This window comes from Oncorhynchus tshawytscha, linkage group LG17, assembly GCF_018296145.1.
Source record: "Oncorhynchus tshawytscha isolate Ot180627B linkage group LG17, Otsh_v2.0, whole genome shotgun sequence".
Lineage (NCBI taxonomy): Eukaryota > Metazoa > Chordata > Actinopteri > Salmoniformes > Salmonidae > Oncorhynchus > Oncorhynchus tshawytscha.
In genome coordinates, this window is record NC_056445.1 from 9,388,459 (window position 1) to 9,415,443 (window position 26,985).

The following is a 26,985-nucleotide window of genomic DNA, read 5'->3' on the forward strand; positions in this document are numbered from 1 at the left end:
AGCAAAATAAAACATCCCCATAAAGTTAAAGCGATATCTGTTTTGTTGCGTCTAAATCCATCGTCGATGTCGCACTTGCGCATCTGCGGTGAAATGTGACAGCGCTAGAGCAGTGTTTGTCAGACCATCCCGAAAATCGTTTTCTTTTTTTTTTCATAACATTGTCTGTAGCGTCCGAATGGTTTGGACTACAAAACCATTGTTATTTTGCTCTACGACCCCCACAAGTGTCTTGGCACTTGTCTGAAGTCAGTACAGCCCATCTGCCTTCTATCTGTAGCTTCCAAACAGTTTTGGCTACACACTAATATGAAAAAGGTGGAAAGGTGGGACTCTCACAAACATGTACACTACCGTTCAAACGTTTGAGTCACTTAGAAATATCCTTGTTTTTGAAAGAAAAGCACATTCTTTGTCCATTAAAATAACATTGAATTGATCAGAAATACAGTGTAGTCACCTCTTCACTGTTGACGTTGAGACTGGTGTTTTGCGGGTACTATTTAATAAAGCTGCCAGTTGAGGACTTGTGAGGCGTCTATTTCTCAAACTAGACACTCTAATGTACTTGTCCTCTTGCTCAGTTGTGCACCGGGGCCTCCCACTCCTCTTTCTATTCTGGTTAGGGCCAGTTTGTGCTGTTCTGTGAAGGGAGTGATACACAGCGTTGTACGAGATCTTAAGTTCTTGGCAATTTCTCGCATGGAATAGCCATCATTTCTCAGAACAAGAATAGACGGACGAGTTTTAGAAGAAAGGTCTTTGTTTCTGGCCTTTTTGAGCCTGTAAGAAGGTCAGTTTTATTGCTTCTTTAATCAGGACAACAGTTTTCAGCTGTGCTAACATAATTGCAAAAGAGTTTTCTAATGATCAATTAGCCTTTTAAAATGATCAACATGGATTAGCTAACGTGCTATTGGAACACAGGAGTGTTGGTTGCTGATAATGGGCCTATGTAGATATTCCATTAAAAATCAGCCGTTTCCAGCTACAATAGTCATTTACAACATTAACAATGTCTATACTGTATTTCTGGTCAATTGTAGGTCTACTCGGACAGTAAGGTCTACTCAGACAATAAAAAAAAGAAGAGGTTAAATACAAGTATGTTTCCTGATCTTTCTTATATCTCGCAGATATAGGATAGACACTTCAGAACAAACTTCCTTTTGATTTTTTTTGGGGGGGGGCAATCTGTTGTTCCAAGTAGTGAATCTGTTATTTAATGCGTTTGTATTGGCTAATAGCAGTAAGCCCAAAAATATTTTTCATCAAATTATTTTGGGGTATTTTTTTGGGATACTTCAAGGAGTCTTAAAATTTTAAACCAAATAGCGAAGTGATCCTTGGTATGACCTTCTTAAAACAATTCCGTATAGCTTAGTAGAACCATCCTCCACGGGCTTAGACTCTTATGGGTTAAGTTTGACTAGAATATCTCTCCCTCCGAACTTGGCTGCTGCCCTTAGCTCTCCATTAAGATTCTACAGGGAGGCCTGACTGGTCTTGGAATTATTACTAAGTCATGTCCCAGCAGACTATGCTGTTAAAAGTCTGTGTGCAGGACATTTTTTCTTCTTCTTTCCTTTTAAAGGCCATCTGGGACCCCAAAATGTCTCATTCCCTTTCATCTTATTGTGTAGCTGTAATTAAGCCATGCAGCAGAAGCCCTTCAGTATCTACTGTAGATCCTCTAGGCTGAGTCAATCACTCTCAGCTGTCTAAGGAGCTCCCTGCAGCTTTATACAGTACACTCTGCCTATGGCAACTCGGCAGTGCTTTTTGATATTTTGCTCACTGTATAATTATTTGTAGGAGATGGCCAGATGACCTCGACACATGTTACTGAGTATGTATTATAGAGCTTTTTTGACATGTAGTTTGAGTTAAACATTTTTAAAAAATTAAAAATTCACCTTTATTGAACCAGGTAGGCTAGTTGAGAACATGTTCTCATTTACAACTGTGACCTGGCCAAGATAAAGCAAAGAAGTGTGACACACACAACAACACAGAGTTACACATGGAATAAACAAACGTACAGTCAATAACACAATAGAAAAAAAGAAAGTCTATATACGGTTTGTGCAAATGGCATGAGGAGGTAAGGCAATAAATAGGCCATAGTAGCAGAGTAATTACAATTTAGCAAATTAACACTGGGGTGATAGATGAGCAGATGATGTGCATGTAGAAATACTGGTGTGCAAAAGAGCAGAAAAGTAAATAAAAACAGTATTTGGTAGGTAGATTGGGTGGGCTATTTACAGATGGTCTATGTACAGCTGCAGCGATCGGTTAGCTGCTCAGTTAGCTGAAGTTAGTGAGGGAAATATAAGTCTCCAGCTTCAGCGATTTTTGCAAATCGTTCCAGTTATTTGGCAGCAGAGAACTGGAAGGAAAGGCGGCCAAAGAAGGTGTTGGCTTTAGGGATGACTAGCGAAATATACCTGCTGGAGCGCGTGCTAAGCGTGTGTGTTGTTATCATGACCAGTGAGCTGAGATAAGGCAGAGCTTTACATAGCATAGACTTATAGATGACCTGGAGCCAGTGGGTCTGGCTACGAATATGTAGCGAGGGCCAGCCGACTAGTGCATACAGGTCGCAGTGTTGGGTGGTATAAGGGGCTTTGGTGGCCAAACAGATAGCACTGTGATAGACTGCATCCAGTTTGCTGAGTAGAGTATTGGAAGCTATTTTGTAAATGACATCGCCAAAGTCGAGGATCGATAGGATAGTCAGTTTTACGAGGGTATGTTTGGCAGCATGAGTGAAGGATGCTTTGTTGCGAAATAGGAAGCCGATTCTAGATTTAATTTTGGATTGGAGATGTTTAATGTTTAATGAGTCTGGAAGGAGAGCTTACAGTCTAACCAGACACCTAGGTATTTGTAGTTGTCCACATATTCTAGGTCGGAACCGTCCAGAGTAGTGATGCTGGATGGGCAGGCAGGTGCGGGCAGCAATCGGTTGAAGAGCATGCACTTAGTTTTACTTGCATTTAAGAGCAGTTGGAGGCCATGGAAGGAGTTTGTATGGCATTGAGGCTCGTTTGGAGGTTAGTTAACACAGTGTCCAAAGAAGAGCCAGATGTATACAGAATGGTATCGTCTGCGTAGAGGTGGATCAGGGAATCACCCGCAGCAAGAGCGACATCATTGATATATACAGAGAAGAGAGTCGGCCCGAGAATTGAACCCTGTGGTACCCCCATAGAGACTACCAGAGGTCAGGACAACAGGCCCTCAGATTTGACACACTGAACTCCGTCTGAGAAGTAGTTGGTGAACCAGGCGAAGCATTAATTTGAGAAACAAAGGCTGTTGAGTCTGCCGATAAGAATACGGTGATTGACAGATTCGAAAGCCTTGGCCAGGTCGATGAAGACGGCTGCACAGTATTGTCTTTTATCGATGGCGGTTACGATATCGTTTAGTACCTTGAGCGTGGCTGATGTGCACCCGTGACCATCTCGGAATCCGGATTGCACAGCAGTGAAGGTACGGTGGGATTCGAAATGGTTGGTGATTTGTTTATCAACTTGGCTTTCATAGACTTTAGAAAGGCAGGGCAGGATGGATATGGCTCTATAACAGTTTGGGTCTAGAGTGTCACCCCCTTTGAAGAGGGGGATGACCACGGCAGCTTTCCAATCTTTGGGGATCTTGGACGATACGAAAGAGAGGTTGAACAGACTGGTAATAGGGGTTGCTAAAATAGCGGCGGATATTTTTAGAAAGAGAGGGTCCAGATTGTCTAGCCCAGCTGATTTGTACAGGTCCAGGTTTTGCAGCTCTTGCAGAACATCTGCTATCTGGATTTGGGTGAAGGAGAAGCTGGGGAGGCTTAGGCGGGTAGCTGCAGGGGGTTTGGAGCTGTTGGCCGGGGCTGGGGTAGCCAGGAGGCAAGCATAGCCAGCCGTAGAGAAATGCTTATTTAAATTCTCGATTATCGTGGATTTATCGGTGGTGACAGTGTTACCTAGCCTCAGTGCAGTGGGCAGCTGGGAGGAGGTGCTATTATTCTCCATGGAATTTACAGTGTCCCACAACATTTTGGAGTTAGAGCTACAGGATGCAAATTTCTTTTTGAAAAAGCAAGTCTTCGCTTTCCTGACTGACTGCGTGTATTGATTCCTGACTTCCCTGAAAAGTTGCATATTGCGGGGACTATTCAATGCTAGGGCAGTCCGCCACAGGATGTTTTTGTGCTGGTCGAGGGCAGTCAGGTCTGAAGTGAACCAAGGGCTGTATCTGTTCTTAGGTCTACATTTTTTGAAAGGGGCATGCTTATTTAAGATGGTGAGGAAATTACTTTTAAAGAACGACCATGAGGTCGACCTGACGAGGTCAATATCCTTCCACGCTAGCATACGGGCCAGGTCCATTAGAAAGGCCTGCTCGCAGAAGTGTTTTAGGGAGCGTTTGACAGTGATGAGAGGTGTTTGTTTGACCGCGGACCCATAGCGGATGCAGGCAATGAGGCAGTCATCGCTGAGATCCTGAGTGAAAACAGCAGAGGTGTATTTGGAGGGAAAGTTGGTCAGGATAATATCTATGAGGGTGCCCATGTTTATGGATTTAGGGTTGTACCTGGTGGGTTCCTTGATGATTTGTGTGAGATTTTGGGCCTCTAGCTTAGATTGTAGGACTGCCGGGTTGTTAAGCATATCCCAGTTTAGGTCACCTAACAGAACAAACTCTGAAGATAAATGGGGGGGGGGGGGCAATCAATTCACATATGGTGTCCATAGACCCCCCCCTCAGCTGGGAGCTGAGGGGGGGTCTATAATAGGCGGCAACAGTGAGAGACTTATTTCTGGAGAGATTCATTTTTAAAATTAGAAGCTTGAACTGTTTGGGCATAGCCTGCAAAGTTCTGTCATACTTTCCAGGTCTTTCTCTGGAGTAGATTGCAACTCCTCCCCCTTTGGCAGTTCTATCTTTTTTTAATTTTTTATAATATGTTTATTATTTTACAATAAAAAATCTAATAAAAAAGACAGCAATACTAACAATGACATTCATTGTACTGTTGAATGGGATGGCCAATTTAGAGGACAAAACAAAACTTAACTCACACATACACAAAATAAAACTAAATCCTATTAGGTGGTACATGTATATGAAGACAGCACATATAGTCATTACAAGCAGTGTAGTTAAGCCAAAAATAAATGTTGAGTGGAGTACAGCACAGAGTAGCAGCAGATCGTCAACCCAGTTATGAAGCGGGACTAGACCATTTATCCAGTATCGGCTGCCCTATTTTGTAAAACATTGGACTTCTATTGGAGGTATTGTATCGAATCTTTTCCATATGTATTACATTCCCTAAATCCCGTAACCACATATTCAAAGGTAGGTACAGTCTCCAGTTTCCAAAATTGCAACATGAGCCTTTTGGCTAATAGAGTACAAAGAGAGACAGCTTTCCCTTCGTGGTTATTCCCATCAACTGTACCAAACAGAGCGGTCAATGGGTCTGGGGCTAGAACTCTATCAAAGGCTCTAGATAAATAATCAAAAATGAGAGCCCAGTAAACATGTAACTTAGGACATGTCCAGAATAAGTGGGTCAACGTCCCCTCATCCTGCTTGCACCTCTCACACAGTGGTGAGGTGTCCGGGAATATTTTATGCAGTTTTACTTTTTAGTAATGTAACCTGTGTATCACCTTAAACTGTACAAGGTTGTGTCTGGCATTCACTGAACTGTGGTTTATATTCCTGAGAGCTTCTACCCAGTCCTCATCTGAGATTTCTGACCCAAGTTCTTGTTCCCAAGCCCTTTTAATGGTGTCTGTGGATACCTCTATGTGGGCCTGTAGCACATCATACAGTCTAGAGACCGACCCTTTTGAATGGGGTTTGACCAGGATCAAGCTATCTAATGTAGGACTATTTGGCTTCATGCCATACTGTGGGATATGTGTCCTTACGAAATTCCTGATTTGGAGGTATCTGAAAAAATGTGTTGTTGGCATGTTGAACTTTCCCTGTAATTGTTGAAATGAAGCTAACTGACCATCTATGTATAGATTAACAATTGTTGTGAGCCCCTTCTCCCTCCACTGTGAAAACACCACATCATCCAACGCGGGGTAGAAAGCATGATTCAGGCAAATCGGGCTGTCAATGTATACAGTGGGTATGTTAAGAAAATACCTAATCTGTTTCCAGATCCTAAGCGTATGGCAAATGACTGGGTTAGAGTCATAAGTGGATTTTTTCACATATGATGGGCTATTAACAAGTGCAGGGAGTGAGGAACGTTGACAGGAGGCCTGCTCAATCAAAAGCCATGCAGGCATATCCTTCTGTCTCATCGTAGGTAAGCTTTCCCTCCAGAAAGACACAATGTTCAGATTAGCAGCCCAATAATACAGTTTAAAGTGAGGAAGGCCAAAGCCCCCTCTATTTTGTACTTGCATAAATGCTTCTTTGAAATTCTGGCTGCCTTGTTATCCCATAAAAATGTAGTTACTATTGAATCCAGTTTCTTAAAATAGCTTTGTGGTATGAAATTGGGTAGACATTGGAAGAGGTAAAGAAACCTGGGTAGGACAACCATTTTAATAGCGTTTATACGACCAACCAAGGAGATAGGCAGAGTTTTCCAAAAATCTATATTTTGTTTAAGCTGATATATTTTCATGTCCCAATTCGCTTTCAATAGCTGATCAAGGTCTCTTGTCACTACAATGCCAAGGCTTGTGAACTTGTCCATCACTGTTCTAAACGGGGTAGATTGCAGAAATTGCATATCCACAGGCCGTGATATTGGCATCAACTCACTTTTTTGCCAGTTTATCTTGTAGCCAGAGAAGGAGCCAAATGTGTTTATCAAGTTAAGTAAGGGTGGAATAGAAGTTTTAGGTTTGGACAAAAACAAAAGAACATCGTCTGCATATAGGGAAATTTTGTGCTGTGTGTCCTTTATTTTAACAGAAGCTATATTGGCACATGCCCGAATGCGAGTAGCAAGGGGCTCCATGGCTATAGCGAAGAGAGCAGGCGAAATAGGGCACCCCTGTTGGCACCCCTTGAACAAGCGGAATGACTGCGACATTTCTTGATTGGTTACCACGGACGCCATTGGGTGTGCATAAATAATTCTTATCCAATTAATAAATTCCTTTCCGAACCCGAAGTGCTCCAGAACCGACATCATATATTACCACTCAATCCGGTCAAACGCCTTCTCTGCATCAAGAGCTATTACCACTGCCTCAACCTTATGATTGTGATACATTACGTTGAAAAGACGTCTCAAATTGTAGTGTATATGTCGGCCTGGGATAAAACCTGTCTGGTCAGGGTGTATGATGTCAGAAATATATGTTTTCAATCGGTTTGCCAATATCTTTGTCAACACCTTGCTTTCTATGGGGAGTAACGACACGGGTTGATAAGACGACATCTCCTTGGAATCTCTATCTTTTTTCAAGATCAGTGCTATTGTAGCCTCATACAGTGTTTGCGGGAGTTTGGCATTTTCTTTGGATTGTTTAAACATTCGCAACATAAGTGGAGCTAGACTGGCGCAGTACTTCTTATGGAATTATATTACATATCCATCGGGCCCAGGGGCCTTGCTGTTTGGAAATTGTGCTATCGCTGTGTTAATTTCCTCCAAAGTTATCCCTGCATCGAGTGCAGAAGCTGCCCCCCTGTCTAGTTTAGGAAGTTCACATTCAGCGAGAAAGCGTTCCATAGTTTGTGGATCAGTAGCATCGCATTTTGATTGGTATAGCTCTGAGTAAAACTGCGCAAAGCATTTATTAATATCCTGCGGATCTGTTACTATTTTACCCTTCTTGTCTTTTATTTTGTGAATAGCTCTAGATGCCTGTACATGCCTTAGCTGTCTTGCTAGTAATTTATGTGGTTTGTCACCCAGTTCAAAATAACTTTGTTGCGTTCTAGCAAGTAAAGAGCCTCCCTGTTTCGAAAGGATGGTATTGTATTCATATTTTAACTTTGTGATCTTCTCAAGGACTGTATACGAGGAATTCGTCCTAAAAACGTTCTCCTGTTCCCCTAACTCTCTTTCAATTTCTCTTAGCCTAGTATTGGCGCGTTTCTTCCTCTCTGATGTATAATAAATAATGTAACCTCTAATCACAGCCTTTGGAGATTCCCAAAGGGTGGAGTCGTCAACATCCCCCGTGTCGTTAGTTCCGAGGAAAAAGGCAACCTGCTCCTTCAAATACTGACAAAAAGCCTCATCTTTCAGCAGGTATGCGTCTAAGCGCCACGGTCGCCGACCTGTCGACATATTGTCGAGTTTCAGCACCATGGACACAGGAGAGTGGTCCGTAATTAGAATAGGGTGATAGGTAACCGACTCAGCTGCTGAAATTAGTTTGGAGTCCAACAAAAAATAGTCAATTCTGGAATATGATTTATGAACTGATGAAAAGAAAGAGTAATCCCTGTCTGTTGGGTGCGTCAGTCTCCAAATATCGACAATGTTAAGGTTTGTCATCAATGTATTTAGACAGACACTGGCATTTGATTGTTGAAGTGACCTTGATAGCTGTTTATCTAAAAGAGGATCTAACGTACAGTTAAAGTCCCCTCCAACAATAACACTTGTATCCGAGATATTTGGTATGTCCTTAAATACCCTTTGAAAAAATAATGGATCATCGAAGTTGGGTCCATATAAATTGACCAAGGTTACTGTTTTTCCTTATCAGGATTGCTACCCCTCTCGCTTTTGCATCAAAGTTAGACTGGTATATCTGACCGATCCAGCCGACTCCATAGCTTGGCTTGAGCGGAGCGTTTAATATGAGTTTCTTGAAGAAACACTATGTCAGCACCCAGTGATTTAAGATGAGAAAAAACCATAGCTCGTTTCACCACATGCCCTAAGCCATTACAGTTCCAGCTGACTATCTTTATTCCACCTGGTCTATTCTGCTCTGTCACTATGTGGCATTTCTTATTTTAGAGCAAATTGTTGCTGTCATACAAAACTCAGAAGAAAAACGTCCCGCCGTGTGGGAGCTTGTCATGCCACCTGTACTAATAATAAACGTGAACATAAAACACAGATCCCATCCCCCCTCCCATCCCTTTACTGAGTGACTTCCCCAAACGAAGCACTCCTTGGCTAACACACAAACCTTAGGGTGTCTAGACATACAGCTTGAACTAACTCGTCGTCTATAGAGATTACGCTAATATTAAATAACACTTACCACTTAACTCTCACGTTAGGGGTGAGTGGCGCTAAAACATGATGTGCCAAACAATGCTATATTAGCCACAACATCTCACCAATCATAAGTGCCAAATTCTGATCTTCTAATCGAAAAGCCTTAGTCCGTAAATCCAAACACATTCCTGGCCTGTATTTGGTCATTTAGCCGGCTCAGCCGTTCTGTATCCTCAGCCAGGGCGCTGCTTGTCAAGAACAGATTGGCCTCTTTTGGGTTGTCAAACGTACGTGTTGATCCTTCGACTGTCACCTTAAACCGGGCTGGGAAGAGGAATCCATATCGGATGTTGGCCGCCCTGCATTTGTTGCGTACCTCATCATACTCTTTCCATTGGTTCCTCACCTCTAAGGTAAGATCTGGGTAGAAAGACACCCTGGCTCCTTGAAGTTAAGGGGGAACTTTTGACTAGCCAGCTTGAGGATGAGATCCCTGGTCTGGGGATAGTGCAGCCGTACAATGAATGGCCTTGGTGGCCCGCCCTTGGCCGGCTTCGTTGCCTGAGATCTGTGTGCGCTGTCGATCAGGATGGCCGTTTTGAAGTGTTCACTCCCCAGCTGGGCCGGTATCAGCTCCGAGACAAATTCAGTGGGTTTCCCTTTCTCAGTGTCCTCCTGGATGCCACATATTCGGATGTTCTGTCGTCTTGAATGCGACTCGAGCATTTCCAGTCGGGCTTTCAGGGTTTTGTTGTCATTTTTGAACATTGCGCACCGTTTCTCTATGTCCTGTAGCCTGGCCTCGTGATCGACTGTCGTCTGCTCAACCTCATGCACCCTTCTCTGAGTTGCCTTCACAGTTTCGGCCAAAGTCCCAATATTCTTTGAGATATCAGCCAACCTTGTGTCCACCTTCTTGCTTAGTGGGTTTATGGCAGCCAGTATGTCACTTTGCGTAGGCTCTGTGGGGGACTCTTGGAAGCTAGCCTCTTCAGCTAACTCCTCGTTGGTTGGCGATGTTGAAATTGGTTCGCTGTCTATCTCATTCAAGTTATCTTGTTTAGCACTCCCTTTTCTGGTGCCTTTTCCCTTTGTCATATTTGTTTGAAGATATAGGTCGTGAGAGGTTAAGATAAATACTAATTTGTTTCAAAATAGAGCGGAGCTCTAGCAAAGCACGTCTACTCCATAGCATGCTCTCTAGCGCCCCCTCGGCAGTTCTATCGTGACGGAAAATGTTGTAGTTGGGTATGGAAATCTCAGAACTTTTGGTGGCCTTCCTAAGCCAGGATTCATACACGACAAGGACATCAGGGTTGGCGGAGTGTTGCTAAAGCAGTGAGTAAAACAAACTTAGGGAGGAGGTTTCTGATGTTAACATGCATGAAACCAAGGCTTTTTCGGGTACAGAAGTCAATAAATGAGAGTGCCTGGGGACACGCAGGGCCTGGGTTAACCTCCGCATCACCCGAGGACCAGAGGAGGAGTAGGATGTGGTTACGGATAAAGGCTATCAAAACTGGTCGTCTAGTGTGTTGGGGACAGAGAATAAAAGGAGTAGATTTCTGGGTGTGGTAGAATAGATTCAGGGCATAATGTACAGACAGGGGTATGGTGGGGTGCGGGTACAGTGGAGGTGAACCCAAGCACTGAGTGATGATAAGAGAGGTTGCATCTCTGGATGCGCTAGTTATCCTGGGAGAGGTCACCTCGTGTTTGGTAGGTGGGACAAAGAAGGTATCTGAGGCATGTTCAGTGGGACTAGGGGCTCCGCATTAAACTAAAACAATGATAACTATCCATGGCAACAGTATACAAGGCATATTGACATTTGAGACAGACATAAAGCGAGGCATAAAGCAATCACAGGTGTTGATTGAGAGAGCTAATTAAGACAATAACGGGTAAGACAACAACAGCTAATCAGCTAAAACAACAATAACAGGTAAAATGGCGATGAATGGGCAGAGAGGGTCGGTTAACAACACACAGGGCCTGAGTTCGAGACTGGGGCCGACAGATAAACAAAAAATAAACAAAACGGAGTACAGTGATTAATGAACAGTCCAGCAGGCATCAGCTATGTAGCCAAGTGATTATAGGGTCCAGTGAACAGCAATAGATGGAACAGGGAAGCTGCGGGGTAGTCATTACTACGCTAGCATACGGGAGAAACAGAGTTTAAAGTTAGCAGGCCGGGGTTAGTAGAAGCGTCTGCTCCGACGTCTGGCAAAGGCCGGTTGAGGGCACAGTGGATAGACTTCCGTCGGCAGACCAGTCTTGGTGGTACGGCAGGGTGTCATGTCGACAAAGGGTCTAGGCCAGATGATGAAAGAGGTATTGTAGTTGTAGTAATTTCCTTTGCTAGCCGGGAGATGCGCCTGGCTCATGGCTAAATGGTGTTAGCTTCGGGGCAGGGCCGTTAGCCACTATAGCCACTATAGAGTAGTGGATTCTAGCCGTGTTGGGGTAGAGTCCGGGAGGCATCAGCTGTGTAGCCGAGTGATCACTGAGTAGGCCGGGAGGTGGGCCTGGCTCAAAGCTAGCTTCGGGGCTGGGTCACTCGGTGGCAGCTAACTAGCCGTGATGATCAGAAGTAATGGTCCAGGGCTTTACGGCAGGAATCCGGCGTTGTAGTGGAGAAAACAGTCCGATACTGGCAGGCTGGCAAGTATTATCCAGGCTAAAAAAAACATCTGGTGCCTGTGCGGAAGGTAAAGGCCGCTAGCAGTGGCTGACAATGACTAAATAGCTAGTAGCTAATTAGCTGGTTAGCTTCTGAGTTGCAACCAGACTGAATAAAAAAACTTGTGCATTTGTTAATGAGGCATGTTCAGATTCAGTTTGACAGCATCTTTTTCATAATAGTATGAATGTTTCATAGGTCTTCTGTGCAGATATGGGCCAAACATAAAAACAAAGACAAACATACTGGATACAATATCAAAAGATATGTGGTTAAGCATCTCCAATGAAAGTTGGTCTTGACCTAGTTATACACGGTACAGCAGACGTCCCTTGTATGTACAGTGTAGTGGAGCTTTGTGTTCATATCCGTTTGCCCAGACACCATATCCATTTTAAGCTTAGGTCTATAAGTGAACATACTAAGTGCATGTTTTCAAGTACAAGCTGTCAGTGAGAACTTGAGTGAATCCTTTACCAAACATACCATTAGGTTTGTGTGTATTGTATCAACCATGCAGTCTTCCCTTTATTGTTGGTGATGTGTGGCAATGGTTGGTAAAAGGCTGTAATAAATATAAGTCTTAAAAAATGTTTCTATGCATAGTGTTTGATATAAACAGCATTGGGATATTACCATATGAAAACTGAGATGTTTCATTTTTGGCCACACTGAGGCACTGTAGTCCACTTGCCACAAGATCACAACCTACTTGAGTGCTGATGTGTTTCTCCAAGTTCACTGCATCTCTGTGTAGAGTAACACTGAGTTATGAACAGCAGGTGGCGCTAGCTGATAACCTATTGGAAAACTCTGATTGAATCTGTACCTGTGCTGAGCATTGCTCCCTGGGTTACCTCTGACCATTCAATACTACCCGTGAACACCTATATGGTCTGCCACCACAATACAGATCTGTTCAAGTGGCACATACATGGCCTTGTTCTGTTGTAATCGTTCCATTTCAAACACATGGGGATTAACTTTGTTTACTCAGTATAGAGTGAGCAGTGCACCATCAAAGATTGAGCTTTGTAGTAGCAGCATGGCCCTTTTCATGTAGACCTACACACTTGGTGTAATTTGTCCCTTGAGGCTCTTCTCTTTTTTATCATCATCTCTTTATATCACTGTAATTCAGTACAATAGACGCGCATTGCCAGATTGACAATAACCATATGAGTTGGCAAGAGAGCACAAACACCTCTGAGACCAGGCTACCAAATCAAAGGTGGAGTAGGAGTGGAGAATAGCAGCAGCTCAACCTTTTAACTATTGAGCAATACCCCTGTGAGAGAAGTACAACTCGTAAAAGCCTTTAAATGCCAAATATTTGGCTGCTGCTTTGGCAACGGGTCTGTATCATGGTGCCGATTTCTTCCCCCTCCTCACTATTTGTTAAAGACAATGTGTACGAATGTGCATTTAGGCATGCTAGTTCTCTCTCTTCAGTTTAATGTGTGGATGAATTGATGGCCGTGTAGTGCTACTACAGATGTCAGTTCTCTGTGAACCCTCCTGCTACCGTCTGTCTGTCTGCATGTCTCCATTCTATTCCATGCACTTGGCTGGCGTTGTAGGGGAAACTTAAAGCTCCAGAAGTGTTTGAATGGGCCTCCATTACCACATTAGTTTCTGATAGTCATTTTGCAGACACTTTAACAGGGTCCAGTGGAATTGGGTCAACACCCTTCTGTCAGCTACCACAATATATGCATCAGTAGGTGTTCAGGTGGAATTGCAAACAGGGTTGAAATGAAAACGATGTAAACGTTTTCTCGTGTTGAATAAGACATATCTCTTTATTTTAGAGGAGGACACTTGCTAGGGATGCTATGGAAAACGTGATAAAACCCCTTAAGATAAGGTAGTAGATCATGGCTTTAGGTGAAATCTAGGGCTTTAAATCCGTGACTCCCATCTGAATGTCTGCAAGGTACAGTAGTTCATGAAAAGTTCACTCTCTGGCTGCCTAAGCTTTCCAATAGTCCTCACATGCTTTGTTTTTTTACTGCATCTCCATAAATCAACATTGATCCAATCTCCCGGCACTTTTATTGTTGCTACGGTTGCCAACACAAGTATATTATCTGGAGCAAAAACTATTATAGACAACACAAACCGATAGCTTGGAGAAGGTTGCCCCGGACCTCAGGCGAACGGCCATAAGATAAATAACCACAATAAAACCTTATGATGACAGTCATCCATTCCCACCAGGGAACCAAAAAAAGAGCTGCATTTGTAATTCAGGATCAATGTTTGTCTGATGGGAGGCCACAAACGGGTGCGCCGTTTCGTTTCAAACTCCCAGGTTTCATTTGTAGACACAATGGAACTATTGAAATTGGTCAATGTTTTCCTGCTTTGTCTCTGTCGGTACCTCTGCAATAATCTGGTTTGGATGTGCTTTAATTCCAGGTTAATTCCGTATCAAGATGAGTTATTAATAACACCATTTGACCTATATTCAAGCCTTGGGATCATGTGGTGTAATACAGACATTGAAACTTGAAAGCTTTAGTGATCCATGATTACCCAAATATCTTAACCAAGTATGAGAATTAAACATTTTTTATGATGCATTGATAGACGGTGTTAGGTTCTAATTATCAGAGTAAGAGCTCGCCGGACACTATGAAATCTTAAACCAAGTTTATTCTTCCCAAAGGATAGAACAGCTGAACAGACAAAGACATGGTTACAATAGGAGTGGAATATGTACCCCACTTTGGGTGGAGTCTCCTCCTTCTCGCTAAACGTAGCATCTTTATTGCTAGGCAGGAAATAAAATGATTACGGGCAATAAACTTTTCCTTTTCCCTAAACGTGACCTGACCTCGACCTCCTTCGTCACTAATCCATGACTCTCTCCCCTCATCAGTGCCTGCCACATACGATTGTTTCCCCTACACTCAGTACATTCCAAGCTTAATTGCACCCACCATACACCTTCCTCCTACAGATACCCATTAACTTCTGGTGTAGACGCTCTAAACCATAGCACTCAATATTTCAATAGAATACCTGATAATTAACCCTATTTCAAGTTTGAGAGTTTAGGAGTTAGAACCCGGAATCCATCAGTCCCCTGTTTTGAACATTTAACTCCATACTGTCCAACATGACATAAACTTGGAAATGACTTATAAATGGACAAACAATAATAATAAATCATGAACCATTTAAAAATTAAAAATAAACATGCCTAACTTTCACAGTGACATATACAAACCCAGAGACATATGGCCTCTGTTCTATGACCACACCAAGCACACTCTTATTTCCATTTCTCATAGAACACTGAGAATAACATGTCCGTTGGAGCTGTTGACTCCTTCCATCTCAACTATCTCCTTCTGGTTCCAAGGAGAATGATAGCGCATTAGACTTGAAAGGCAACGAGAAACACAAAACATAACAGTATTAACAATGTGGCAATCTATGCATAATTATATATGCATGAAAACTCAAAGTTTGATAACGTGACAATTTCCACTCTTTCTTTGCCTGAATCAACGCCTCCAGGATACTTTTCTCCTGAGTTTGGCAAAAATGAAAGCCCTAAAAAGCCTCTTCAGGCTTTCACCCAGTCTTCCCCTTTCCGGCCACAGGCTCTGAGAGGTTTTCCCAAGCCATGTCATTTTCACTTTGTTCCCCATTTCCTCCATTGCCACCTGATAGGCACGTCACCTGATAGGCAAATGCGTAGGCCTAATCAACGCCACTCCTCTTGAGGTAACTTAGCACTGCATATGCTTTCACATCAATGCCTCCAGAATTGTGTCCAGTGTACAATTGCCCCAACATCTACCCTTTCATATGATGCATTAAACCATAAAGCAAACTAACCCAACTATGGCGGCTAAAATAGCTCCCAGATCCAACCCATCTGCATGTCTACAATGGAATCTAGTCTTTCTCTCTCTCTTTAGCTCTGCTTCCTCTGTCATGGCGTCTTCAAGCTCACCCATTATGCAGCTGGATCTCACTTCATGTGAGGAGTGTGAACCCACCGAGGAGAGACGTGACGATCTTTACCGCTGCAGGTGCTGTAAGGAGTACTATGTGTGGACACACAGCAACGCATGGGTCATTTCCTGACAACATAGACTCTCCCAACAATGCTATTAAAGTAACCCCTGCTACTACTAACACTGCCCATGACGCATACCTCAAATACCTAAAATCCACAATTTGGACCGTAGTCCAATTCCATGATGTTACTATCGCCTCCTTCAATAACTGTCCCTACAGCGACTGCCGTGAGAATAACTACTGCATGGAATTTGTCTAGTGTTCGCTGGCTGTTTGGCTGTTATAAATGGGAAAGAGATCAATGACGTTGGAAGAATATCCAACCTAACAAAACTCAGAGTCACAGGTCTCCTGAAAGTTGACAATAGTGTCTGAAATGCCTATCTCTGCTACTTTCACCATGCTCTGGGTATGTGTAATAGTCCCTATATTGTGCACAGTTAGCTGTCCTCCCTCTCCTACGAGCTATCACCTGTAACAATATACATAGAGTGGTATCATCCCCAGAGACTACCACCCCGACCTCAATTTATGAGCCCCCACAGATCTCCACCCAGTCACGTTCCATCCCACGTAACAGCCTTGTGTAAACATTCTGTCTCAAACACAGACCTCATGTGTACCTCGCCTCCTGCTACAGATATATTTACACATATATCATTCCATCTAACTCATATGGTCACTACTCTTAATGCACTTCTAAAGTTATAAATATACAAAAAATTCTCAAATCAATATACATCAATCCCTCCTCTGGAACAATGATCAATCACTCTTATGTTCCACGAAACCTAAACACATATTGACTTAAACAGGGAAAATAGAAAATACATGTGTAATAATTTCACATCACCCTTGATGCGACTAAGACTGGGGACAGAACCGTCCATCCTTTCCGTTCTATGCCCATGTGATGCTGGTCTCCACGCCCATCTCCTTCATTTTCATCTTTGGGTGTTAATGCAAGACAGACTTTGAGCCTTGTATGCAATCAATTGTACCTTTTTTTAATCTAGTAATCTATATGTATGTATTGATGCGATTTAACAAAATGTTTGATGACATGGTAAAACAAAAAACCTTGTTTTGAACCAAGCTATCATCCAGTGAGTTCTCTAATAACCTCCCTCTCGGAGGACACTTAAAGACAAGATTTCTAGAGCCTCCCTAGGCCCAATACATTTGAGCAGTGCACCTACCCCTAACAGTTTGAGAGCAACTCTCTCTCGCTGTACCCGAATCATAACTAAAACATTTGATAAATGATCCAACCCAAATTTAGAATGACAGTAACTTTACTTTGAGTCTATCACTTGAATTCAAGCTTCTCAACCTGGCACACATCATCACGGTTAGAATGTACATTTATAAACGGGACCTTTTATTGCCGACTCTTTTCATTACAATTCCCATCTGTCCCTGTTTTCCTGTCGCGAGTGGCCTGGTAATGAAAGATCGGTATCACAAAGCATTCTTAGTCTAAATTGTTCGCAGTGTGTAGACCTTCCTTCGTATCGTGATTCAAAAACAAACAACACTGCATGTTAAATAAAAAAGAAACACATTTGAATAACCAATCATTTTAGAATTACAACTCTTGAAAACTCCACAAGGAAATACTGGTACCCCAATAGAAATGGTAAAATAGAATAGAGACTGGTGTTTTCTCATTCATTTTATAATTAAATCCCACCTGTTTCCATCATTTCTAGTGAGATGGATCAGGACTAACCAGAAAGTCAGGATAGAGGGAATTTGACACCATTGAATATTTCCTGTCCCTTTTCTTTCCCTGTGCTTCAGAAACCATTTAAAAACCTTTCAAACATTTTCCATCATTCTGCATACCCAATTTAAAACCAAATTGAAAAGACCCCAAAAAATACATCCCACAGTATCAACACCACTGACGCATATTCATAACCGGTAAGTTGTGCTGGTGTGTGTGGTAAACCGTAGGTCAAAAACACACACATGAACAACAGGCCTTACTTATCTGGGAACTCCGTTTTTGGCCTAATCCAGATACTTTTGTACTTAAAACTGCCGAATATCACTAACTGCTCTCCCCGAGACTGTGGTCTTGGGGAGAGCAGTTAGTGATATTCGGCATGGGGAGAGCAGTTAGTGATATTCGGCATTCCAACGAGAGATAATGAAACCCCCTCTTCTGGAAAAGAAAGTGTACATTTCGTTAGCAATCCAAAAGTATTAATTATATTCCAAAATGCTAATGGTAAATCCACTGTCCTTACTCCAATCATTAAGCGTTTGTTTTAATCCACCCCAACGTTTGTGTCCTTTTATTTAGCACGTACTACCCTTAGACACGGCGACTTTATCTCGCCACCGAGTCCAACCATTCGCTGGTCTCTTTCCCCATGATTCTCCATAACCACCGCACCACCATGTTCATGAAAAAAAAATTTTTAAAGTGCATTTTAGGTTTGGTAACCCCTATGCTAATTCCTCGTGACCCCTCCACCCTTTCGTCCATTCTAGAAACCTATTTCAGAATAAGATGACATACATAAAATGTTAATTTCTTTCATAAAAACAACATAAAATGTCTCATGAGATTAAAACCCCCCTAAGGTTTTCTGAGTTACCAGGAGTGTTTGGCCAGATAATTTTTAGTTTTTACCTCTTTATGAATCCATTCCCCTGGCATTTCGCCTAGATTCTTTAACCCAAAATACTTTTTCCTGTGGCAAATTTAGCCAATTTCTCATTGTAAGGAATCTGTTATATTTGATCCCTGGCATCTATTAAAAAGTTGTGTTAAACGTGATCTCGTAAGTCTTCCTTCACATAGAAACTGTAATCTCTATGAACCACTATTGATCGTACCGAGGCCATACACCGTTATGTGAAAGTTTCCTGTCCTGCTACTTTCAGGAAGATTTGTTGCTGCTCTTTTTGAAAAAGAGGCAAACGCTTGCATGGCAGCATTTCCTCCGAATGCAGCAGGCTCCATTCCCACTCTACACTCATTCTTCCAATGCCCAACGGCCCCACAAAACAATTTGAGCCGAATTGGTAGAATGCTCGTGAATCGGGGCTGTCTGTTGCCATATCAATAGTTCTTATTCCCAAACCTCTCCCGACGATGTCCAGGGTGTTTTAGATTTCTTCACTCCCTTCTATGAACTGTTTTCCAAGGTAGCACTACCCATTTCCCCGAAGAATAGTTATGGTATTTGTGCCTTTAATTGGTCACGGCACCTAATACCTTGTATTAGAACCACTACTATAGAGTCTGCAAATGTATTACTGGAGAATACGGATGACCTAATGTCTTATTCCAGGGTTGCGCCTCGAATATCACTGTTGTTGATAACACACATTACCAACATTATTCCCACTTGTCTTCCTATTTCCACATAATCTGTCACAGTTCCCCCGCCCCAATAGGGCATAAACCAACCTCTCTCCTTGTTGCTACTGCTCATATTCTCTGAATCATTTTATCTTTCTCCTTTTCTAACCATGGATGAGGCTCTCCTCCAGACACTTATCCATCCCCTGGTACTATACTGCCTCTCACTCTTTTCTTACAGTACTCACAGGAACCAACCCACTCGGGATTTACCCCCTAGGACTTACCCTCTGCCGGTACCAGCCTGCTCAGGCTTACCTTCCGGGACTTACCCTATAGTTTATAGTAGTCACAGGAACTAACCCACTCGGGATTTACCCCCTAGGACTTACCCTCTACAGGTACCACCCTTTTCGGGCTCGCCTTCCTGGACTTACCAAAGCTACGACTGGTAGTAATACAATGGGACTACTGAATAAGCTCAGGCTTTCTAGGTCCGTATCCTATAATTGGTTCAGCCTACGACTCTCATCTCCCCAACATGTCAGAATTAGTGATAACAGGTGTAGGAACTGTGCCTACCTTGTTTCTGGTGCCGGCTCCTGTTTCACTGATCCAGAATCAGCCCCAATTGTTAGGTTCTAATTATCAGAGTAAGAGCTCGCCGGACACTATGAAACCAAGTTTATTCTTCCCAAAGGATAGAACAGCTAAACAGACAAAGACATGGTTAAAAATAGTGGTGGTATATGTACCCCACTTTAGGTGGAGTCTCCTCCTTCTAACTTAAACATAGTATCTTTATTGCTTGGCAGGAAACGAAGTGATACTGGCAATACACTTTTCCTTCTCTCTTAACGTGACCTGACCTGACCTCGACCCCTTTCATTACTAATCCATGACTCTCTCCCCTCATCAGTGCCTGCCACATATGATTGTTTTCCCTACACTCAGTACATACCAAGCTTAATTGCACCAACCATATACCTTCTTCCTTCAGATAACCATTAACTTCTGGTGTAGACCCTCTAAACCATAGCACTCAATATTTCAATAGAATACCTGATAATTAACCCTATTTCAAGTTTGAGTTAGAACTCAGAATTCATCAATGGCTTATTGATGGCTGACAGGATCTCTTATCTGAAATTGGTTTAATAGTGATTTACAATATTACACTAAATACCAATCAGTGTTACAACATGTGTGGTGGCTTTGCCACAGTCTTTCTTCATGTTCCCCGAATTGACCTTTCTCATTGTTAATATTTAATAGAATCTCATAGCTGAGTGAACATGACTGTAATATTTATGCCTCCCCTTGGGAGGTGTTTGCACAGACAGCTGTATTAGAAATAGTAGCTCATTAGTACTGTACTGTATATCCAAGCTATTAGGATCTTTAATTGTGGGTGAGGGTTAGTGTTGGTGAGGGTGTCCCATGTCCATCCATCGTTGCCCTCTGCCTCGGGGTCACATTTCCTCCAGGGCATTCCAGAGGAGAGGCTGCTGGTCTCCAGGGAAACGCTGGGCTCCCCTGACAGGCCTGGCCTCCAGCTCTGACTGGGGCACAATGGCGGTACACACACACACACAGCAGCTTTCACCACCCACAACATCACCATCCACCATCCTCATCACTTTTTCTCTTTCTGTTTCTCTCACTCATCTCTTTCCTTTTCCCTCACGCTCTTTTTTTCTCTCTCCAGTTCTCATTCCATCTTTCGCTAGCTCTCGGTCTCTCATTCCTATTCTCACCTCTCTGTTTTTCTCGCACCGTCTTTCGGGATCTCTCATTCCCAGGATTCCCTCTCTCCTCCTTTCTCCTGCTTGGCTGCCTGGTCCCTCTCTCTCACCATCTCGCCCTCCTCATCTGACTTGCCATTGGCTCCCTATCCTGCCACATGACATTCTGCAAGCCAAGAAGCTGTCAGGTTGTTGTTCGAATCTGAACAATGTACCGGCTCTTGGATGATCCTATATTAGATAACTCTATCCAACCGTTCTTTGGTGAATGCAATACAATCACTGATGTCATTATTGTCATATCTGCTGTCGAAGTGATAGTAAAGGATGGCTGTGGTAAAAATCTGGCTGTGAGTTCTCATTGTCATATAGCCTAACCCATGTTTTCACGTGTAAGAAAGAATAGCAAATTCCAGATTTCATCATCTGTCAAAATACATGACTCACTTTGGTTTTATGGGAGACTAACGCAATGGAGGGAACAGTTTCATGGTAAAGATTCTGGATTCCTCTGCATTATGTTTTTACAATGGGTGTGTGACTGTGTGTTAGAGTGAGTGTTTGGGAAGAACATGGGCCAAATCCTGTCTGGGTGTTTACTCTTGGAACCATGCGAAGGGCTGCTCACCTCCACTTTTAAAGTCCAACTGACCATAAATTGAAGGGATAATTTGAAGTGATGACAGTTTGTACAATGAATGCCTTGGCTTGAAAACATACCAGTAATTTTTAACCCGTACGCGAGCCTCCTGGTCTCGCTTCATGGCTCATGCTCTATTATGGTTATGGCGAAGGTAAGAGTGGCCCTGGATGACAGAGCATTGGTCTTTACTGTATCTAGGTCAGACGCTTTCAATGGTTCACTGCTAACTAAATGACAGGGAAGGATAACCATGGATCTTATAGTCAACAGCTCAACAGCTGGAAAACCTTGAGAAGAAGATCAGTGATTAATTTGCATCTCATGTACTGTAAAGCAGCATATGGAAAGCAGGGATAGGGGGAGATAAAGGGGTACGGCAAGAAGAGACGTAAGGAGAGAGCTACTGTGACCTTATATTGCCAGAGAAGACAAACACCAAGGCAGGGAATCAGGGCAGGCGTTACAGATGGTCCTTACGGGGCCTGGCCCGCCCTACCATACCTCCTTGCCTGTCCAAATAAAATGTTAAATTACTAATAATTTATTGGACCGAGACGCACGCCGACAGAAAGACTCTTCAATCCCTGATAAATCAGCAGAGCGAGCTAAACAACGCCCCCTTGTGGCATTATGCCTGCGTCTCATCATCAGGCTAATGATGTTTTCATTATTTGACTAAGCATCTTGTGCGTCTAAGTGGTTGGGGTATTTTTTTGTATTTTGTTCTAAAATGAAGCTGTTACCACATTCCAACACATGCTTTCTGTTTCATAGTTGTAACAAATGCACTCCACAGATCAAATTATTAGTATTGAACACTTTAATCGAGGTGTTTTTATTGTTTAAATAGCAGGGGTCTCCAACAGGTCGATCTCAAACTACCAGTAGCTCGCAGCCCAGCTATGAGTAGCTCGCCAAATCATTCTGAAAAAAAGCCATTTATGATAATTTCAGCACCGTTTTGGTTGGGACAGCGCCATAACGCTGATTAATTCATGCCTTTCAATACAATCAATAATTGTATTATTATCATTTATAAGGCCGGGCAGTCAGGCCCTGTCGGGTTTGGGCTGGGAATGAGAACTCTATCACAAGCTGTCAAGTAATCAGACACCATAAGCTCCCGGCTACTATCCAATCAAATCCATTTTGACATTATCCCTAGTTAGTTCAAATTGGCTTAAAAAAAACTAAACGTAACACAATATCTGTCAATTAATTTCCAGCAAAATTGCTTGTGTATTTCTGTGTGGTGTGGATGGTGTGTGTGTGTGTGTTTGTCTATCATTCATTTTTCCAGCGGTAATGATGCAAAGTAAGCTTACCTGGCAGAATTATATAATGATTATTTGTATCAAATCCGATGGGCTTTTGTTTTGCAAACTCTGTCATGACATATACAGAACTGCACAATTAAAGAGACATTACTCCAAAAATATCGAAATGTTTTTTCCCCCGCCCTAAAAAAATGTCTTCTGGTGTGATTTAAGCATTGACATGGACTCAGAACGTCTAATTTCATTGTTTCTCTATGAAATCATTTGAACTGTTTAGAGTGAAAACTGAAAAAAAAATTACAAACCAGGAAAAATAAAGCTGAGAAAATGGAATATCGGGAAAATACAAAGTGCATATTTGAAAGCTACAAAAAAAAAATGGAGTACCTCTGAACATGTTTCATCATTTAAAAGTAACTCTCATGTTAGAAAAGGTTGTAGACCCCTGTCTTACAGTAACATAAACTAATAAAACAAATTGTATTCTTATGTTACCTAAAACAAGCGAGAGCATATATAAAATGTATTAATTACACTGTTAGAATGTTGCAGTCATAATGACTGCTCATTGGCTTGAAGGGGGGTCTATTGAGGGGTTCTTTTTTAATTATAAAAAAATTGCAGTGTGCACACACAAGTAGTCCCGTGGAAAAAAAACTAATTCATTGGAAGGGCCCCATTCTGTCACAGAAAAGACACCAATAATCTTTTGGGTGATTACCAGAAAAAGTGCAATCCCAAAGAGAAGAGAGAGTGAGTTGAGTTGAGAGGCAGTTACTCTAAATCCCTAACAGCCTGTGTCCTACTGATCAGGAGCCTCCAGCATGTAGAGCACACACACACACACACACACACACACACACACACACACACACACAGCAAACACACACAGCAAACACACACCAACAGCTAGCATGTAGCCCTTGACAGATTGATAACCGGCCCACGCCTGCTAGGGGTGAGAGTTCACCGGCTGGACCCACAGAGTGTTGGCAAAGACACAGGCTCACAGGCTATAAACGTAGAGCTCTTAACGCCCAAAAGTGTGCACGAGTGGTAGTATATCTGAAATGTCCAGATTTATGTGAATGTCCACCCCCTTCCTCTTCTCCAAACACACACATACCCAATCCCTCGCTTTTTAAAGCGACACCGTCACCGTCGGTTTCTGCCTCGTGTTTGCGTTTGTTCCTTGTGTTTTTGTGGTTGTTTGTGTTTGGTTGGTTGGTTATCAGGGCTGTCTAAAAATGTAATCAGGTTTCCTGCCTATGGTGTTTGATGATGCCAGTGAAGCCTGATGCCTGGCCTGTAAGGATGTCACGGTTAGGAACAGGAAATGAGTTTTCAGACAGACAGACTCAGACGACAAAAAAAGGACATCACTGTTACTGTTTGTGTACTGGGACATTGTTCCATTCAGGGACATTGAGTCATATCTCTTTTAATATCCTGTTGATTTGAGATTCACCTCTCTCTCTTTACTCTTTCTCTTCTCTTGCTGTTTCTTCATGAGGTGCCTAACTGCCTAATAGGTGGGGGATATGATGTTATGACTGATTATGATGCTCAGCTGGTTTTTAGTCTGGGAAAGTTTGTATGGTACTACACAAGGACCACAATGTTGTAATCATGGAAACAAATAATATTTGTCAATGGTCTCAAGCTATTTTGAAAAACTTGATGTTTCAGCCTTCCTTAATCAAATAAACAGATTATTCCGAGGTTGTTTTGACTGCATACTGTTGTTATGACTACATACTTGTCTCTGTTGGCGAAGAAACAGAAGTGTTTTGGAAGAGTATACACAGGCGGCCACTACAATAGATACCTTTGTAATTATCCAGGACTCAGGTGATACTGGAGAAGCTATTTTCTAGTCGTCTCCGACACAGGTCATTTAACGACTGTAGACAATCTTTCCCTGTCTAGAAGCTCCCCTAGGCTACTGTGTGAAAAAAAATGTTTATGAGCTCTGAAAGTTGTGATCGCATTTCATCTCGTCTCATTAGCCTCTTTCCCATTTCTTTCCTCACAGGGCCAAGTATTTCCGAGGGAAGAAGTTGAACGGGGAGTGCGACATCCGGGTGGAGCAGGTTGGTGGCGTTAGGACTGTTGGAGCTGCAGGGGAATGTGGCTGGGGATGGCTCAGACGAAGGATTGGGTTTTGTTAGCTCAGCTGATGCCACTCTTGGGTGACTGACTTGACCCACATCTTTCACAATTTCGTAACCCCATCATCCACTAGGAATCTAAGCTGCTATATTCAAGCACCATTAGGATCGCATGTTAGAGCTTTAGCAGCTGGGTAGCAGCAGGTATGATGTACCTATTAGACACTAAGTACATGGCTTTTTTACTCCCATGCCTCAGTTAGCCTGTTATCATGCTAGCATGCTCTGTGTTTGTGTACAGTATGTGCTTGGCTGCCTGATGGAAAGTACTTATTTTTATGTACTCGTCTTCTCAGCATTCGATTATATGCAGGGAGAATTGAAATGTTTTCTGGACTCGTGTCAGAAGCAGTCCTTTACAGTTCTGAGTTGATGCTTTTTTATTTGAATCAGAAGCTAGCAATGGCAGTAGTTCGATTAATTATTTCTGACTCTCCCATCAGGTAGCTCTTTTACAAATGTTTTGTCACACCAACTTCCCCCTGAAGTAACCTGTTCTTAACCTTGTAGCACAAACACGGCAGTTTTAATGGGCATTTATCTTTTTTTATATGAAAAGATGCCGTCAGTGCCAATGTATATGCAAAAATACGCAACCGTCTAGACATACAGTATTTTTGGTGGGTAGATAACATCTCATTTCCCTCCTAAAAGCTTGGCCATACATCTGCAAGCGATTGGGCAGACTGGAGTCGTTGTCTTTGAAATTAAGTGGTGGGATTTATTTGGAGAAGGAAAAAGCAAACCACAAAAGACCAGACCAGGGACTTTATAGGCTGTCTGTTTGCTCAACACTCTACTGTTGTGGTTAGATCTGATTCTCAGTAATATTGAGACCGTAGCTGGGCTAGTGGGGCTTGGAGTTGTAAATTAAAATCATGCATTTTTTAAGAATTGTGAAATATGGGGGCTCTGCGTTTTTGTAGCAGTTCTCGGCGTTGCTGAGAGCAAGCCCAAATAAAAACGTGGCGTCTCTTAATTAGGACCCTTAAATCAAGAGCGAAGGGACCGCTATGGGGGTCGCACCCTCAATCCCCCTAAACCCCATCTAACCCCAGTTTTATTTCTGCCAGACCCTCCACTGTTTCTCAGAAGTCCTCCTCCGCTCCTCGCAGGGTAACGAGTCAGATGCTAATTGCCCTGTGTAGGGTGGGAAGGCCGCCAGCCTTCCCACCCTACACAGCCCAGCCGGGACCCCTCGCCGGGTGTTAGTACATCTATCATAAAGCTCAAGGATGAAGGAAACCCGATCCCTGTGTGAAAAGTTGGATCAATGGGATGATGGCCCCTTTTTTTTGTTGAAAACTACAATAACATCACAGCCCCCTTGCTCTCTCTCTTTTTCTCTCTTTCCTACCTCCTCAGCTCTGCAGTGTTGTTGTCTTCCCTCACCCTGCTCTGAACTCAACTGGTGCCCACGTGCCCAAAGCCAACCTAGCTAGCTCTCCTGCTCTTCGAACAGCTGCTGCCATATAAGGTGCCAGTCTGAGGCACAGGCAGTGTACAGGCCACCCATAGCAGCTTCTGATAGCTGAGAGAGAGAGAAAGGCAGATAGACAGCCAGAAAGACAGAGAGAATGTGAGAGAGAAAGAGAGGCCTATTGAGGTCTGGTACACTACATGAGCAAAAGTAAGTGAACACCTGCTCATCAAACATCTCATTCTAAACTCATGGGCATTAATATGGAGTTGGTGCACCCTTTGCTGCAATAACAGCCTCCACTCTTCTGGGAAGGCTTTCCACCAGATGTTGGAACATTGCTGAGGGGACTTGCTTCCATTCAGCCACAAGAGCATTTGTGAGGTCGGGCACTGATGTTGGGAGATTAGGCCTAACTCGCATTCTGCATTCTAATTGATACCAAAGGTGTTCAATGGAGTTGAGGTCAGGGCTTTGTGCAGGCCAGTCAAGTTCTTCCACACTGATCTTGACTAAC

At 42.9% G+C, this 26,985-nt stretch overlaps 1 protein-coding gene across 1 annotated transcript in view; it reads left to right on the plus strand.

The window, feature by feature from the left end:
- Nucleotides 1–26,985, plus strand: part of LOC112216824 (synapsin-3) — a 132,161-nt gene that overhangs the window by 6,963 nt on the left and 98,213 nt on the right. Inside the window, exon 3 of the mRNA XM_024376921.2 lies at nucleotides 24,913–24,970. Coding sequence (XP_024232689.2) covers nucleotides 24,913–24,970 — 58 coding nt within the window. The remainder of the gene's footprint in view (nucleotides 1–24,912; nucleotides 24,971–26,985) is intronic.